The sequence below is a fragment of the Vanacampus margaritifer genome, chromosome 12, assembly GCF_051991255.1.
Source record: "Vanacampus margaritifer isolate UIUO_Vmar chromosome 12, RoL_Vmar_1.0, whole genome shotgun sequence".
Taxonomy (NCBI): domain Eukaryota; kingdom Metazoa; phylum Chordata; class Actinopteri; order Syngnathiformes; family Syngnathidae; genus Vanacampus; species Vanacampus margaritifer.
Window position 1 is genome coordinate 12,803,727 of NC_135443.1, and position 15,759 is coordinate 12,819,485.

The 15,759-nt window shown below is 41.0% G+C and overlaps 3 protein-coding genes across 4 annotated transcripts in view; 1 reads left to right on the plus strand and 2 right to left on the minus strand.

Moving 5' to 3' along the window:
* mymx (myomixer) overlaps positions 1–13,841 on the plus strand; it is a 33,822-nt gene extending 19,981 nt beyond the window's left edge. Inside the window, exons 17-33 of the mRNA XM_077581938.1 lie at positions 210–345; positions 1,105–1,290; positions 1,612–1,764; positions 2,752–2,969; positions 3,265–3,445; positions 3,530–3,682; positions 3,796–4,137; positions 6,056–7,942; positions 8,832–8,927; positions 9,018–9,083; positions 9,158–9,244; positions 9,325–9,416; positions 10,045–10,130; positions 10,209–10,272; positions 10,353–10,555; positions 12,022–12,180; positions 12,268–13,841. Of these exons, the coding sequence (XP_077438064.1) occupies positions 210–345; positions 1,105–1,290; positions 1,612–1,764; positions 2,752–2,969; positions 3,265–3,445; positions 3,530–3,682; positions 3,796–4,137; positions 6,056–7,942; positions 8,832–8,927; positions 9,018–9,083; positions 9,158–9,244; positions 9,325–9,416; positions 10,045–10,130; positions 10,209–10,272; positions 10,353–10,555; positions 12,022–12,180; positions 12,268–12,506 (4,348 nt within the window). The 3' untranslated portion in view covers positions 12,507–13,841. The remainder of the gene's footprint in view (positions 1–209; positions 346–1,104; positions 1,291–1,611; positions 1,765–2,751; positions 2,970–3,264; positions 3,446–3,529; positions 3,683–3,795; positions 4,138–6,055; positions 7,943–8,831; positions 8,928–9,017; positions 9,084–9,157; positions 9,245–9,324; positions 9,417–10,044; positions 10,131–10,208; positions 10,273–10,352; positions 10,556–12,021; positions 12,181–12,267) is intronic.
* Positions 1–15,759, minus strand: part of klhdc3 (kelch domain containing 3) — a 90,279-nt gene that overhangs the window by 66,763 nt on the left and 7,757 nt on the right. The gene's annotated exons all lie outside the window — the stretch shown is intronic.
* ntpcr (nucleoside-triphosphatase, cancer-related) overlaps positions 1–15,759 on the minus strand; it is an 84,880-nt gene that overhangs the window by 11,672 nt on the left and 57,449 nt on the right. The window lies entirely within an intron of this gene.

Genomic DNA, 15,759 nt, shown 5'->3' on the forward strand with positions numbered 1-15,759 from the left:
CTGCACACATGTAGGTACTGTATAACCTTGCTCTGCAATAGATCTGTTTATGTAACACATGACTACATCAAAACATCGTTCTTGCATGGTTAAATAAACTCAGATAATACATGTAGTGTGTAAAATGTGGTTGCTGAAAAACACTGGACTGGAAATGCAGGTGATGATTAAGGTGTGCCTGATTTTCCAGTGTTTCAAATGTTCCCCAGATACCAACGTGTTCTAAGTGCCCTGACTCAGCGGAGCGCCGAGCTGCAGGACACACACATGCTGACGGAGTTCTTGGAGCACATGGAGCTGGAGGAGAGTCAGGAGCTTGACAGTAGCCAGTCCTGCTCAGTTCAGGTGAGACATACTAAAGAAAATTGTTAAATTCCTTTCCAGTCTTTCTTTTTTTTTCTATTTGTCTATACTCTGTTTTTATGTGAACTACTTTGAAACAGTGTGGAGAAAGTCATCCGCACTGTTGATACCTTAACCCTGGAAAACCCAAGAACCCTTTTCTTCTTTGGAAAATTATGAATTATACATTAAATGACTGCTATAAGTTCACTGAACACCAAAATATATGTTTTTTCAATTTGAACCCTTGTTTTTTGAACTAGCTCAGAGTTGCTAATTTATCCCCAAAAAAATATAACATACTCCTAGGCATTCTGCAACATGATATGAAATAGATTAACAAAAAAAAATCAATTTTACCATCTGATGGTTTGCTGAGAAGATGGTTTTGTTTGGATTGATTTCCAGCTCAACAAAACAGCATGTTGCCAGCCATCTTGTCACCACCACTCTGGCTCATGTAAGTGCAATATTCATCCACTAGATGGGCCCCATGCAGGGGTCAGAAGTGGCACTCTGGACTTTTGAAGTTAAATTTGCAAAAAAAAAAAAAAGTTCTTTGTTATTTGAGTAGCAGAATTTATAGGGGCCAAATTTGACCCCGTGGGTTCTCCAGGGTTAAGTATCACAAGCGCTTATTGGAAGCTATAAGAACACTTTACAGCACACATAACCAACCACTAGGCATGAATATATATCTCAAGGGTGCCGGCAAATTTTAATTTATAAAGTACGTAAGGTATAATATATTTCTGCGTATAGCTTCTCCACAGTACGAGCGCATCAATTCCTGACTTGCTGGGACTTGGAGGCAGCGGTGAGGGTGAGCTGAGCATGGGTGACCCTGTGGAGGATCTGAAAGAAGCTGTGGAGGTGCTGAATGACACAGTGAGGGCAAGAGACCAATCACAGTGTCATGAGCAGTCTATACAGGAGCTACTGAGCAAGGTAAGAGAGGAGACGTACAGAAACCCATGAATTATTAGGTAGAAAGCTTTTCAAATGGAGTTAAAAGTATTTCTGTCACAACAGCTGGGCAAACAAATATAGCAGCATCTGGTTTGATTTGGCTGCTATGGATTTAAAAGGCCGCAAATGAGCATTTTTGGGTGTTTTCTTCTCAGTAAAGTGATTTATGCAGTTCACGTCAGGATTTCACATAAATAAGCTCCACATCACCTTCTAAAGTTTGTCATGCTTATCTCACTGACGAATGACTAAAAACGTGGATTTTTACGAGTTGTCATGATGACTTGTGTGCAACGTTAGCAAGCCAGACTGTCGGTGTGCGTGGAGGAGTGTCTCTGCCGCTGCAATGAGCTAAACCTGGACATCCTTGAGAAGGAGACAGATATGGCTGTCCAATGTGAACCAGATCACTGTGACTTTGAGAGTCTACAGGAGAGGAACACCCACCTTGAGGTGAGAGAACTATTGTAATAATATCGGGTTCAAAATTAAGAATTTCACTAAGGCTAATATGGTCCAGTAGGAATTACTTTTGATTGGTTGGCTTTATATTACGGACCAAATTTTGATGCATGCAACTCTGTCTGTTCCCTGCCATCTCAAAAAGGGCCACCTCAACTCACTCAAAAGCTGTGTATGTTGCATACGTGCATTCGATGGGTGTGTCAGAGCAGAAGGTTAAAAGTGTGTCTTTGGAAACACTAAAGATCAGTTATGAGTCATGTTTGCACTCGCGCACAACTATCTGGACTTGATACCATTGAAGCAAAAATGACCTAATCCTACAAACTGAAATAAATGTACTGTCAGAAGACAGGAATCCTCTCTCACTGTTCTTGAAGCTCAATGTTGCAGACGGACGCAATAAATTATGGCTCCCAGAGAACATTTAACACTATTAATTACTGCCTTGTCAAGAGGAAGAAAAAGGTGGATACGATGGTTAGTTTGCTATTGTGTGATCAAACATATGTGGAGCATATGTTTTCCTGATGTAGAGTACATATAAAGCTCCGGCGATGAAGTCATGGGCAACATTATAACTGGTACATGTTCTCAAAACAGTGCCAAAAAAGATGCTGTAATGGACTTCTATTGTGATTCTGTAATCCGATTCAGTCACGCCATCCAACCCCAGCTCTCTCCTCCCATCTTCTACATGTATAAATCTTTAGATCTGTTGTAAATATCTGTATTGATTTTTTTTTTCCAGGCTCACACTATGCTCCCCTCGGGCGCATGGCTTGAGCTTTGTCTTTTACCCCCTCCCTAGCGTCTTCCTTTCTTATGGTAAATCTCATGCTGCTGAAAAGCGAGTCCCGACAGGTCTTTCCGTACGGTCTCCCTCTGTTGGTGATTGTTTTGCATGTGTTTTGTGCCTGCTAAGTCAATTTTGTCGCTCTGTACCTGTTCAATGACAAGATCCATTCATTCATTCAGATCGACTATGAAGTTCTCACTGACGAAGTGAAGGAGATGGAGAGCCAAGCTTCTCGTTTGAAGGAGCTCTGCCCCGAGAAAGTACGTGTACTCTGGACCAATATTAAGGCAACACTGCAGGTCTGGACCGAGCTGGGGAAAAGTGTGATGGAGCTCAAATCGCGTTTGCAAGAATTCTTGCATCTCCGAGACTTCTTCAGGAGCTACCTCGCAATCATGTAAGCAAAGTGCAGGGATGTGACCCCTTTTAGGGCCAAATGTTCTTGTCGTATTTCCGTTCTTGTGGACATCTATTATTAGTACAGAATAGAAAGTTACTGTACTCAAGTTCCCTGTTGAAATTTGACGCGTTCAAAACATTAACACACATTTCCTGGTCTGACAAGCTAACGTACTGCATGTCTTTTTAGGGTGGAAGTCTGGTCATTCTTATATTTTATGAATGACTTTTCTCACAACTCTGTTCCTTGTCTTTTCCAACACCTCTTACCTCACCCCCACTTCTGCGGATAGCTCGTGGACGGAAGACACCCGATCGTGCATTTTTTCAGAAACTTTGCATCTGAGGGCAGATGAACAGAACCTGCAGTCCACAGAACTTGATATACAAATTGAACAGACGTTTGAGGAATTTGACAAGTTGGCGGCATCTGGGAGAAACATTTTACACAAAGAACATCATCTCACTCGGATGGTGAGATGGGTTACGTATATATTTTTAAATAATTATCTGGAATAATTTTACCACTTTTATTGACCCTCTGTCATGTGTTTTCAGGTAGGAGAGCGCATGGAGGAACTGCGCAGTATGCTTGGGTGGATTTCTGTGCACTGGAGAGCCAAGAAAGACGAGTGGATTCACAAGAACAGTACACAGGAGTCCTCAATAGATAATATTTACTCTGAGGCCACATTGTACTCCCCATCAGAGGTACATATGCAGAAATCAAGTTTGTTCAAGACTTGCATCATAGCACACAGAGTTTTGTAAAAAAAAAAAAAAAAAAAAAGACCTAATTGTTCTCTCTACGGCTTTTTGAACAGTCTACAGATTCCTACGAGTTCTGTCAGTCTCTGAATATCATCTCAGAAGAAAGCAAGAGCTCAGAACAATTTCCCGAACATTCTCAGCAGCTAAAAGAAAATCAGTTCGAGGATTGCTATGAGGTCATGAAAAGTATCAGACAACCGGACGGCGAAGGCCACCGATCAGAGTCTCCCGCGCCCTCCCTCATGGTCATTAAGGAGCCGAGCACTTCCTCTTTTGGGGCCATGGTCAACCTTATCCTGAGCTTTGGCAACGCAGGGGACAGCCAGGTTCAGGTGGTTGACCGACCTGTTTGGAACGATGAAGTTCTTGAAGAGACTTCTGAGCCTCTCCACAGGGTGAGTACAAACACTTAATACTCGTTTTAGGTAAGTCACCAAATGGCATCCAAGTCATCGCAATGATATGTTGGACAGCAACCGCATCTATAGGATCTCTCCCTTTTGACTGCTGTTTGTTCATTTCTCATTCTACTTTGGCCTTCATATCTGTCTTTTTTGCCCACTTTCTCCTTTAGCCCACTGTGCCCGCCTGTAAAAACTTTTGGAAGCGCTGCCAGGGGCTTTTGGAAAATACTTTGGGTAGTTTAAAGCGAAAGAAAAAGATTTATCGGCAGAGTGCAAACGAGGTAAATTGCAGGGTGTGAATTGACAACGCATGCGGGGGCCTTCAAGTGTGCTGGAACTGCATGCTGTGTGTATTTATTTACTATGGCCTAACCATATAAGGTGCAGCTGGTCCTGCACCTTCCCTGTGTTGTGATCCATTTTCCAAGCTGAGAGGTACGACACTAAGAGGAAATATTTGAAGTCTAAAAATGTTCATGCTCAAAAATCATTATTATTTTACTCCCACCGCCTCGACATATTTGTGTTTGGTTCATGTTAATGTGGCAGTTAAATAAAAGTAAGAAAATGTTTTTTATTGTAATAAATCCAAGTCATAAATGCAAACAAGAACCCAATAAATTTGGTTAACGATGTACGTTAAATGGAGTGATGTTTTAGGGGAGGACACTAGAGGTATTTTACTTTTACCATGTACCCATGAAGTAGGGGAAATATGACTTCAGATTTAATCAAATGTGATTAAAGTCAAGTCGACAAGTCACTGATGATGTCAGTGATATTTTTTTCAGTACAATACAAAAAAAAAAAAAAAAGTCACAAGGGGGGAATGCTTTTCAATAATATATACACCGACATTGGACAGCTTGTTAGATTAGGCCTCTTAATAATTAGAAAGGTGACTGAGCGTCGTATCTAGTTAGAACCAGTTAAGACCCTAGAGTCACACATTGTCACATGGGCTAGGCAGAGCTGCCCTCCTGCGTGTGTGTGTGGCTCAGGGAATTAAAAAACATTTTGGACATATTAGGCCTTCTTCAGCATCCAGCAGAAAAATCGAATCCAACAAGCTCATACACGAAATTTACACTGAACATTAAAACAGAAGAATACACACAATTATGTCAACAACAAAAATCATCAACACTTGTTTTTCTTTAGTCTGATGTGTATTAAGCACTGATGGTGTGTGCTGACATATTCAGGTAAACTTTCCCAGACTCAGGGTACAGGACTTCTTTAAATTGTTTTCTATTTCACACTTTATTGCTTTTGCTCTCTTTTCCAGCCTTAACTACCGCTTTAAAGTAGCTTACTTTGTTGTCAGGTTCCATTTTTAGTTGTTTTTTTTTTCTACACAGTTCCAGATGTCCGTACACAGATGTTGTTTATAGCTCAGGGACAGTCACTTTTGATTTGCAGTACATCGCTAATTGCCTATGGTTTTCTTGGTGTGATTACACCTTGGACTTCCAAAAGATACTATTTAAGGGATATAGAAAAGTAAGATTCCAGTCACAAATGGGATTTGCACCAGAAACCCCATTACATTTTTAGTAAAACTTTATACTACACAACCAAAGACATCTGAAAGGGAGCGAGTGCTAAAATACCAAGAAAGGGCCGCAGACTGTCATGGAAGTCAAACTGGAGATTAGTCATATGCTCTTCTTCTATTACCCTTTCTCTTTTTTTGTTTCCTTCCATCCTTCCATGTAATGATTAGCATGGTAAGGTGAAGTTTACAAAAATAAATGGGTTGAATGTTGTCACCCATGATCTTCATTTGTCCTCAAATCTTGTTCACCACAAACATCTCTGGCAATAAAAATCATTAGGTCAAGCATGATGAGATTCTGAGAAAAAAAAACACTCAGATGTTGGCTGTTTCTCTCCCTTCTCTCCCTAGGTGAGCACTTACTTGCATGTCAAGGATAACAACTCAGCTGTGGCCCCAGTGTACGAGAGCATCACACTCCCGCGCCAAAAGAGACGCTTGACATCCTCGGCCTCCCCTCCCACCTCGCCATCCTTCTCCTCGCCACCCTCCGCAACGCAAGCGGCGCCTCAGACCAGTGTGTCCTTCCACCCTTTGAACGGGAGGCATGTCAACAGCTCCATATTCTGCAGCCTTAAGCGAATGGGCAAGAAAAGAAAGAGGAAGCGAGGCACTCGCAGGCATACCATCCAGAAAGTCATGGGGGTCGACGAGGAAACGGACCAACCTCTTTACGCCTGCGAGACCGTCGCTTATGACACTCATACTTGGCCACTCAAAGACGGTCGAAGGAAGAAAAGTTCGCCGCAGCACGGGGATGGAGTTGGCGCTATGGCCGACGTAAAGAATTCCCTACTCAGAGACATTGAGTTAGAGTGTTGCGGAGAGGATGCTATCACTCCCTACGCTGTTTCAGAAGGACCGACGACCGCCTCCATTCAAGGGACAGGCCGCTGCAGTTTTCTTTCCTTGGGTTCTGTGTTGAGCTTTGACCTACCAAAGGACATGACTCTCATCCCCAGCATTCAGGAAATCATTACTATAGCTCCGCCGGAATCCAACAAAGCTGCTGGGACCGATCCGGATCCCGATTTCCAACGCCACACAGCATTAAGTTCATTCAGACAAACTCGACCCTCGAGAGCCGAAATCAGCTCTCAGACACCGACAGGTGTTGTGAAAGATTTGCCTGATAATGATGTCATTTTCACCACACCTTCTTCTCCCCCAGAGAAAGACGAGGATCAGATGGTACCGTGTAATGGTTTATCGAAAAGGCAGTTCAACCTGCGGGAAGATGCAGAGCAGGAGTGGGACGAAATGTCATCAGTCGTCAAAACTGTAAATGATGACAGCTGCCCTATTTATGTGAATCAAGCCACTGTGTCCATAAACACTGCAGCTCCTAAACACCAGTGCCCAAATGTGCATACACTTATTCGGGACCTCAATGGTCACAAGTACCATAAAAGTGCAATAACACGGGGTGGACACGAAGACAACCCAGGACAATGTCTGCACCAAGCTTCTCACATGGTTGTCAATCTCAAGTCAAGCGTGAACGTTCGTCAAGACTCGGTGGACTCGGGCATCTCCAGCTCCGGCAGCGTCAAACTATGTCCTGACGCATCTTGTCCGGATCATCCCCCGATTACTGGAATGGTGGGGAGGATCATGTCCCTTCAAGTGGGACGCATTGACCGCATCAAGACGACGACAGAGAATGCGGGCCCGTCAAAACCCAGTGAAGACCCGCAGCAAGAACCTGTGCGCTTTGATCGCCAACAGTTTGAGGAGGAAGAAGAAGAACTGGAAGGCATCTGGAACCAAATGACCAACTACAGGCGGAGTATCTGTTCAGACATCATGTACCAGCCTAACCAAGGAGAATCCATATCATCGGATCAGTCCAGTGAGCCCGTTCCCAGCTCCTCCCCCAGCAAAGTGCCAGCTATGCTCTATCGAAACCAGGCTACAGCCTCAGAACCCAACCTCTTTGTGGCCAACTTCAGTTTGCCATCTAACATCCAGAGCCTCCTGGGTGCCGATAAGGAGCAGAGTCCGCAAGGCCCACCACGGACCTTAAGAGACAGAAGGTCCTGGGCAGCCTTTCCAAATAAGGACCAAATTGGCAAGACTTTGGTGGTTGTGAACGAAACAGCCGCAGATCAGTCGAAGCTTCCAGATGCTTTTGACAATCAGAAATATATCTACCAATACAGAGAGGATGAAGAGGAGGAAGAGGAGGAAGAGTCAGGAGGTGGGGAGGAGATAGCCGAGCACGCAGCTCGTTCAAAGGTGAGGTCGTAACTTGATTAACTGCAGCACATATGAGACTGAACTAAATTATAGAGCCTTTTAATCTCATTTCTGTTAATAATGTGACTTTTTGTGTTATTTTGACTTGTTCACCCACATTTTCCCAGCAGAGTCCGGAGTGCAGGCCTCTGCCAAAACCAATGTGTGTAAAAAAAAAATTAAAAAAAAAGTTTTCTTTGGCATTGCCAAGTGAATCAGCTCTCAAATGTAATACTTCTTCTTTGGCCGATATAACACTACTCATTCAATGTTGGTTAAAATCTGCAAGCAAGATTTTCCTAAATACTGACAGCCACAATGTTTTGCTTCCTCTACATAATCACTAACCAGTTTTAATTAGAAGTACTCCGTACTCATTCAGCTCTCATTTCCCATATACAGTGCGGTGAAATAATATTTGATTACTTCTCACATTCCTATTTTTTTTTCATAGTTTCCCCACTTTAATGTCTAAAATTGTCAAACTGTAAACATTTGACATTTACAATTCTTCAATGATCTCAATGAAGTGGGGAAACTGCAAAAAAATAAATAAAATAAAATTGAGCGAGAGTCAAATACGTTTTCACTGCACTGTATACAGTAGAGTTCTTAGTAGGACCAGAGAAATTAAAGCATATAGTACAATGTAATTTAGTACTAATCATCACATAACAAGTGATATTTCAGTGGCATTTTAATAATACATCGTTTCAAGACAGAAAAAGTGATGATTGACAATGTCCAGTCTGTTCTTGTGCTCAAAAAAAGGAAATCCATTATATCTGTATGGCTAATTTGATTTGAAAAAAAAAAAAGGTAGCAGGCAACAGAAAATAATTTGATAGAACAAGAAACACATTTTCTGACACAATCTTCTTCTCAACAGGATGAGTCAAATGGCTTCTGTCACCAAAAAGAGGATGCTCAAAACATTGAGGCAGAGGATATGTCAACGGCCACAAGAGGGCGCTGCGATACCCTAGTGAGATTGAAAGCATCTTTTGCACCAGAAATGGGGCTGTTTTGATTGAAAGCAAGGATAAACCTGAATCATGTTATAACCCCTTTTTAGAATGAGCTGCAATCTATGGATGGAACTCTTGAGAGGAAGCAAAAGCTTCAGTTTGGAGGAAAGAAAGTAAGAATGCTTCCATTTGTTGAACAAGTGTAAAGTCCCCAGTCAGCAGGCACTTCCTTATCTTATTTGCACAGGCTACCTCCAGAGGTTGGAACTCGTACCATGCTGTCTTATATCGACACACCTTATGCTTCTATCAGGATAGAAAGGAAACGCTGAGGGTGAGTACAGTATATCCATGAATAATTGAAGCGGACAGTAAAATGCGGTCAGTGGTGGTCAGCCTGCGTTGCTTTTACAGAGTTGTGCATGTGGCCTGCCGCTGAACCTCACCGGAGCCGAGTGTTCACCTACACCGGAGTACACTAAGAAACCAAACTGCTTCCGTTTGAGGTCAGAATGTAAAAAATAATTACAATGATGATGATGATATGAATATCATGAATCGTATCTGTAACTTTTGTTTTGTGGCCTTTGTTAGATATTATTAACATTCAAATTCTTTATTTCATATATTAACCATTGTTATACATTATTAACATTTTAATTCTTTATATTAACCATGTCGAAATGTTTTGTAGATGTGAGGTAGTGTTGAACTCAGTATAATTTGACCTTAAGCTGGAACATATTGTTTGGTCTAAAAAAAATTTCTTCTCAGTGTTCTGTGCGAAAACACATTTAGTCCTTGAGAACAGAATCTGCTTCGAACACACACACACACCCCTGACTCTGTTTGCGCCATCGCTCACGGAAAAGTACCCAGAGAGTATGTTTTGTCTACAAATGAAAGAGAGGCGGTCTGTTTAACTATAAGAAGCCATCTTCCCCGCGGAAGAGACACATTCGGCACTCTGAAATTCCACCTGTTACGTGATGTTTGGAGTCTGTCACGATGTCCAGAGATCTCTGTTTTTTATTAAATCATTTTTGCAAAGGTGTTTTTTCTTACATTAAATCTGTCTTCATATTTTTGGAACACGCAAAGAGGAAAAATACATTTATTCCTCTTCACCTTCAGGCTGCGCGATGGCTCCGAATATCTGTTCAACGCCTCCTCGCGATTTATGATGAACAAATGGATGAACAAGATACAAGCAAACACAGGTAAAGAGAATGACATTATGTTAAGAGCATCTGTCAGCGAGATGACCAACGTAATGAAATCTTTTGTCACATTAAAAGGTGCAAGTCAGTCCGCGTCTTCGTTATCAAGCATCCCATCAGATCGAGACGTCCGCATTTCCTTGTAAGAAAAGATCCCGTCCAAACTAACACCACTAAACTAATCCTGTGTAATGGAAAGAAAACATCTGTCCCTCCCAACAGAAGCCCCCCGCTGTGCTCAGGCTGCTACGGTCTGGCCAAATGCTACTGCTCCTCCCAGCATGATGTCACCTCCACATTTCCCAGACGGAAACCCCCGACCCGAGCCAAAGACACGCTTGTCCTCTCCAGAGAGTTGCCACAGAGTCGCCTGAGACTTTTGCAGGAACATTCGACTATTTCATCCACACGTGGACACTCCCGCAGTAAGGCCTTTTGCTCTTTTGTGAACAACAGTCAACACCAAAAGTATTGGGACAGTGACTCCTCTATTTTTGCTGTAGACTGAACTCAAAATACAAAACATTTAATATGAGACAAGAGATCAATATTTCATCTTTTATTTCCAGGTAGTTACTATAAATCTGGATTTGATCAACAACTAATGTATTGTGAGCAAAATCTTAAAATAGACTTTTTGCAATGTAAATACCAGGAAAAGTAAATGAATAGGCATCCCCGTTACAATACTTTTGGAGGCAGTGTGCAATTCATGTTTTCTTTCTAATCATTTGGCCCTCAAATAAACATAAACCCTCTGTAGTCTGACGTTGTGATGTTCTACACTAGGACAGACTACAACCGCAGCATTAGACATTTCTCTGGCAGTGTCAATCACACTCGGCATTTTCAAACCCTTGTGCTCAAGTGCTCAAAAAATGCGCTTCCTTTGGTCTTTCTTTGCATAAATAGCGCTGAACACAAGCATAATCCATCCTTATCATTGAACACAGCTGGTTCTTTAAAAAGACATTTAAAGGGATAATCCAGCTTTTGTTGCGTTTTCACTGCAGGTATGATGTTCGACACTAGGGGGAGCCCGAATATTGTCTTTGTACTGAACCAATGTCCTAGTTCCGTGGTTCTCCAATTTTATTTTATTTTTTAAACCAAAAAATACTTGTCTCTTTATGCACCACCATTATGACCAACGTTAAAATACAGTAGCGTAGTAGGCCTGGGTGTTTGTCAAAAATATGGCACAGCTTTTTATTCCTTAAATGTTTATTCAATGTTACTGTGAGCCACTGTAACATTATGCACAGTTCTATCTATTGGGCTGTCATGTAGGAGGGGAAACTACATAAATAATGACTCAATTAAAATGTACATGAAAAAATAATAAATACCTAAATAAATGTTTGAAAATGCAAATACTTTATACTGTACTTGGAAATTAAATCTGCCAACTGAATGATGTCTAACTAACAAATGTACTGTACTGGATTGTAATTACAAAAAATAGTTTGAACCAGAAAATAATTTTTTGATTGAAATGATCAAACCAAATTGTTCCACTTTGAAATATATCAATACATATTGAATTGCCTTTTTTTTTTTTTGGGAGAGATGTGCAGTACTGACATGCATTCAAATGTCTGTAGAATGACAACAAAAAAAGTCCTTGCATCATATCCTCTCGAACTGAGCCGTACCATATGAGATCAAAGCGTAATCCCAATGATTAAAACCGAATCGGTCACTTTCAATGAATGAATCGTTTGGCACCGCATGCATTGAAAACTGTATCAAAATGTCTTTTGTGGATGCATGCACACCCCATTTTATTCAGTGATTCTTTCACATACCACTAGAGGGAGCTCACGTACCGCTACCACACTTTGAATGATTTGCCTGCTTTTGCTGTTATTTGCTGCTTGTTCCTCTCCAGACAATGATGATGATGATGATGGCAGCAGCTGTAAGCAGATGGTGACTCACGGACTTCAGGGAGAAAGCGGAGACAACACCTCTCCCTCCCATTGGTCCCCCCCACGCAGCAATCAAAACTGGCTCAGCGGCAAGTGTCGCTCCCACTCCTTTACTTCTGGTTAGTTTACGCCTATTAACCTCAACGACCTTGATAACGCGTCGTCTGCGCACGTCCTGACGACTCGCATTCTGTGTCGTCACCTAGCTACCTATCAGAAGATCAAGCCCACGCGGCAGTCGTGCGGAGGCCCGGAGAAAGGGTCCAACTACAGCGTGACGCTAGTGCTGGGAGACAAAACATCGGACAGTAAGACCTGCGGCGTTCCACCTTTGACGGTGGCTGGATGGCAGCAGGACGCTTGCCCGCCGATGAGCTACGCCAGCCTGCCTCGGCCTCGCAACAAATCAGTCTTTAAGAAGTTTTTTGGAAAAAAGGACCAGTGACTTTTCACCAGTGTCTCTAATGTGCAGTGCACATTTTTTTTTGTATTATCTACTACTGAGTCTGACTATATTTATATTCAGATTTGCTACCGCAGTTTTATTTGAATGTGTGAGGTGGTATTTCTATGCGTGTATATAATTTTCATATTGTGTGTACTTTGTAGTTTGTTTATTTTGCCACTTGTCTTAATTTTACATTGATGTTGTTTGTATGTTATTTCTGTGCTTGTGTGTTTTTTTTCCGCAGATATTCCGGCTTCCTACCACAAACAAAAACACGCATCTTAGGTTCAGTGAACGTTCTAAAGAAAGGTCGCCAACATGGCACCAAGTAGCACCTCATATTGTAATAATTTCCTGAAGATGTAATACAATTTGCATTTATCGCAATCACAAATTAAATAAAACCCAATAATTTCACCAATAGTGTAATTACATAATCCAGATGGATACTGCAATAATTTTTTTTACCGATAATGTAATACCTTATAACATTATTGATGAATTATTTACTTATTTTCTCGTGGGTCTTTTTTCCCCTCAAAACGGATCATGTAAAACTTAAACATACGTTTCATTGTCTGTCAGTTTCAGTCTAAAGTTCTACATTTTGTGTTTTGAAAATCTGTTATATACAATCACAGCAAAAAAAAAATGGAGTGTTAGAATTTTGGTGTTTAAGTTTCAGAGTTGATTTCAACCCCTAAAAGTGTATTTTTAACACTGTCTGATTTAAATGGAGGTCAGTGTTGTTGTTTGATTTATTTAGTGTTAAATCAACTCTGCAGAGAGTTAATCAAAGAACGCTTCAGCCACTTGATTACAACTGCTCTACCGCAAATACTTCTGGAAATGCAAAGTGTTACAGTTCTTTCTTTTTTTTTAATTAATGCTATGTTCATGATGTATTTGTAAACAAAGACGTTTTTAGTTCAGTGTTACATTCGAGTTTTAGTGTGACCTCTTTATCCCATTGTGTTATACTGGCACAAGGTAAAATGGTTTACTATTTAGAAAGTGTGAATTCAATTCTGTGTGAAGTTACTGTATATAAACCCGTAAAATGTTTTACATAACAGTTTCAAAAGTAATATAATATCACATTATGCAATTATTACATTATTGGGTTTTATTACATTTTTGATCAAGTGCAAATCGTTTTTATTACATTATTGGATGCTACAAGTCTCTAAGGCGAAGGAGTCACCTGTGAGTCTGTTCTAAAAAAAAATTGCTCACAGCGACGGGTCATTGTGATTTCCTAGGAATGTTGTCGTTTGAAAATGTAAACATCTGCAACGATTTGTAGAAATAAAGTATTGCATATTGATGTTTCCCACCTTTTCAAATCATTTGCTGATAATTATTGCGGGAAATGAGAAACAAGTGACCCAAATGAAAATAAACAGTTCCAGAAAATGAATGGATGGGTATTACTAATAACTTATAATTAAAGGTAATTTGGGTAAATGTGTTATTTCGGAAGTCTTTATAGAACTGATAGCCCTTGACCAAAAAGCCAGCAACGCCTGCTCTAAATTGTCTATAATAGAGTGGAGTGTTTTGAAACGTGCCCTGTGATTGGCTGGCGACCAGTCCAGTGTGTAACGCCACCTCTTTCCCAAAATGAGCTAGGATAAGCTTCAGCTCCCCCAATGAAGATAAACAGCAAAGAAAATGGATAAATGGATGTGTTGTTTGTATTTTATCAGTGTGTGTACAAAACAGCTCCGCAGGAAGTCCATTTTGGAAGCGCATTTGCATACTAAAGTGATAACACTTACAATACACTAAAGTCATTACAGTAGCGTCCGCATAATTGTTTCTCCCCTGTGTGTTTCGCATCCAATTAACATCTTTGTACATAAAAACCTGCAGTTTGATACTGCTTGTGCTGGTTTGTTACAGCAAAATTTCATGTTTTGAATCTGTAATACAAATCTTAAACGCCATTTTCTCAGCAGCTAATACAGATGTTTTGGCCCAACAACTGCTTCACCTGTCACTTTCCAAGATTTGGCACTTGCACACAGTAACACGCGGAATGGAGACAGACCGCAAAAGATCCATAATTTGAGGTCCAAAATTGCCAAATTCATCGAGCAGGAACATCCATCATTGCAGGTCAGCAATCTGTGAACCATTATCAAGTCTCTGACTGCGGCATGACTCACGCAGCAGTTTGTTCAATGTACATCAATGTACTTTCAAAACAGCCGACTTACAGCATGTCCGCAACAAGTGCAAAACATATTCAAATATGATGAAAACAGAACAAAAATTCCACAACACGACCTTCTAACCACAACAAAGACAATTTTGGCACCTTTTGTCTGCACGTGGTTTTAAAAACGACAGCCACATCCTGAGAGCCACAGGGAGTAAAGACCAGCTCTCCCCCGATCCTTGTACTCTCCCTGTGAACTCTGACCTCTGCGTCATCCGCTGACAGCTTCCATCCGCTGCTAGGGCTTAACCCCCCCACCCCCTCCCCTTTGCTGACATTATAACACACTCTGCTGCTGTGTCACAGCCACTTGTCGCTGGATTTAAGGCTCGGGGGGTGAAGATAAATGCAGCATACAACAATCTGCATACTTCCAACTTCAAGATAATGTGACGGAAGACGAATGTCCTTTGATTCAAAAACATATTGGTTCTTCAATGGACATACTACACAGCAGTCATTAATGTCCACTTGGTCGCCATTAGAGACAGCAAAACAAAACAAGAGTGAGAAGGAATTCCCACCATCTGTGGACAGGACTGCTCATGCTTATAACAACAATGTGCTTCCTCCATACTAAAAGGTTAAAGAAAAATGCTTTTATACTGACACACAATTCCTTTAGTGAAATGGGTTTAGCCTGCTGTTCACCCACTTTGCACAGATGAGGTAAGGGGAAAGTGGCTTAAAGACTGGATAATCCAGTCCTAATTATAGCCCGTTACACACTGGGCATCAACCCAAGTGAATTTTTTTCCTGACCTCTTGTTGGCTCATTGTTGCTGCGTATAAGGTGCAGATTCTAGATCCTGTACTGTAGTTTGGTTTGGTTGTAAATTGTTAGTCTTTACAATAATATGTTGTACAGGTATGCGGCCCCTCTCGTATAAACACGGTATTCCTTTTTTTTTTCTTAAGGAGAGCTCAGTATTGTTCATTCGATTTGACATCATCATTGCTCTCCTTTTTAAAAAAAAAAAATAATATATTTTTTTAAAAATATATATACATATATATATATATATA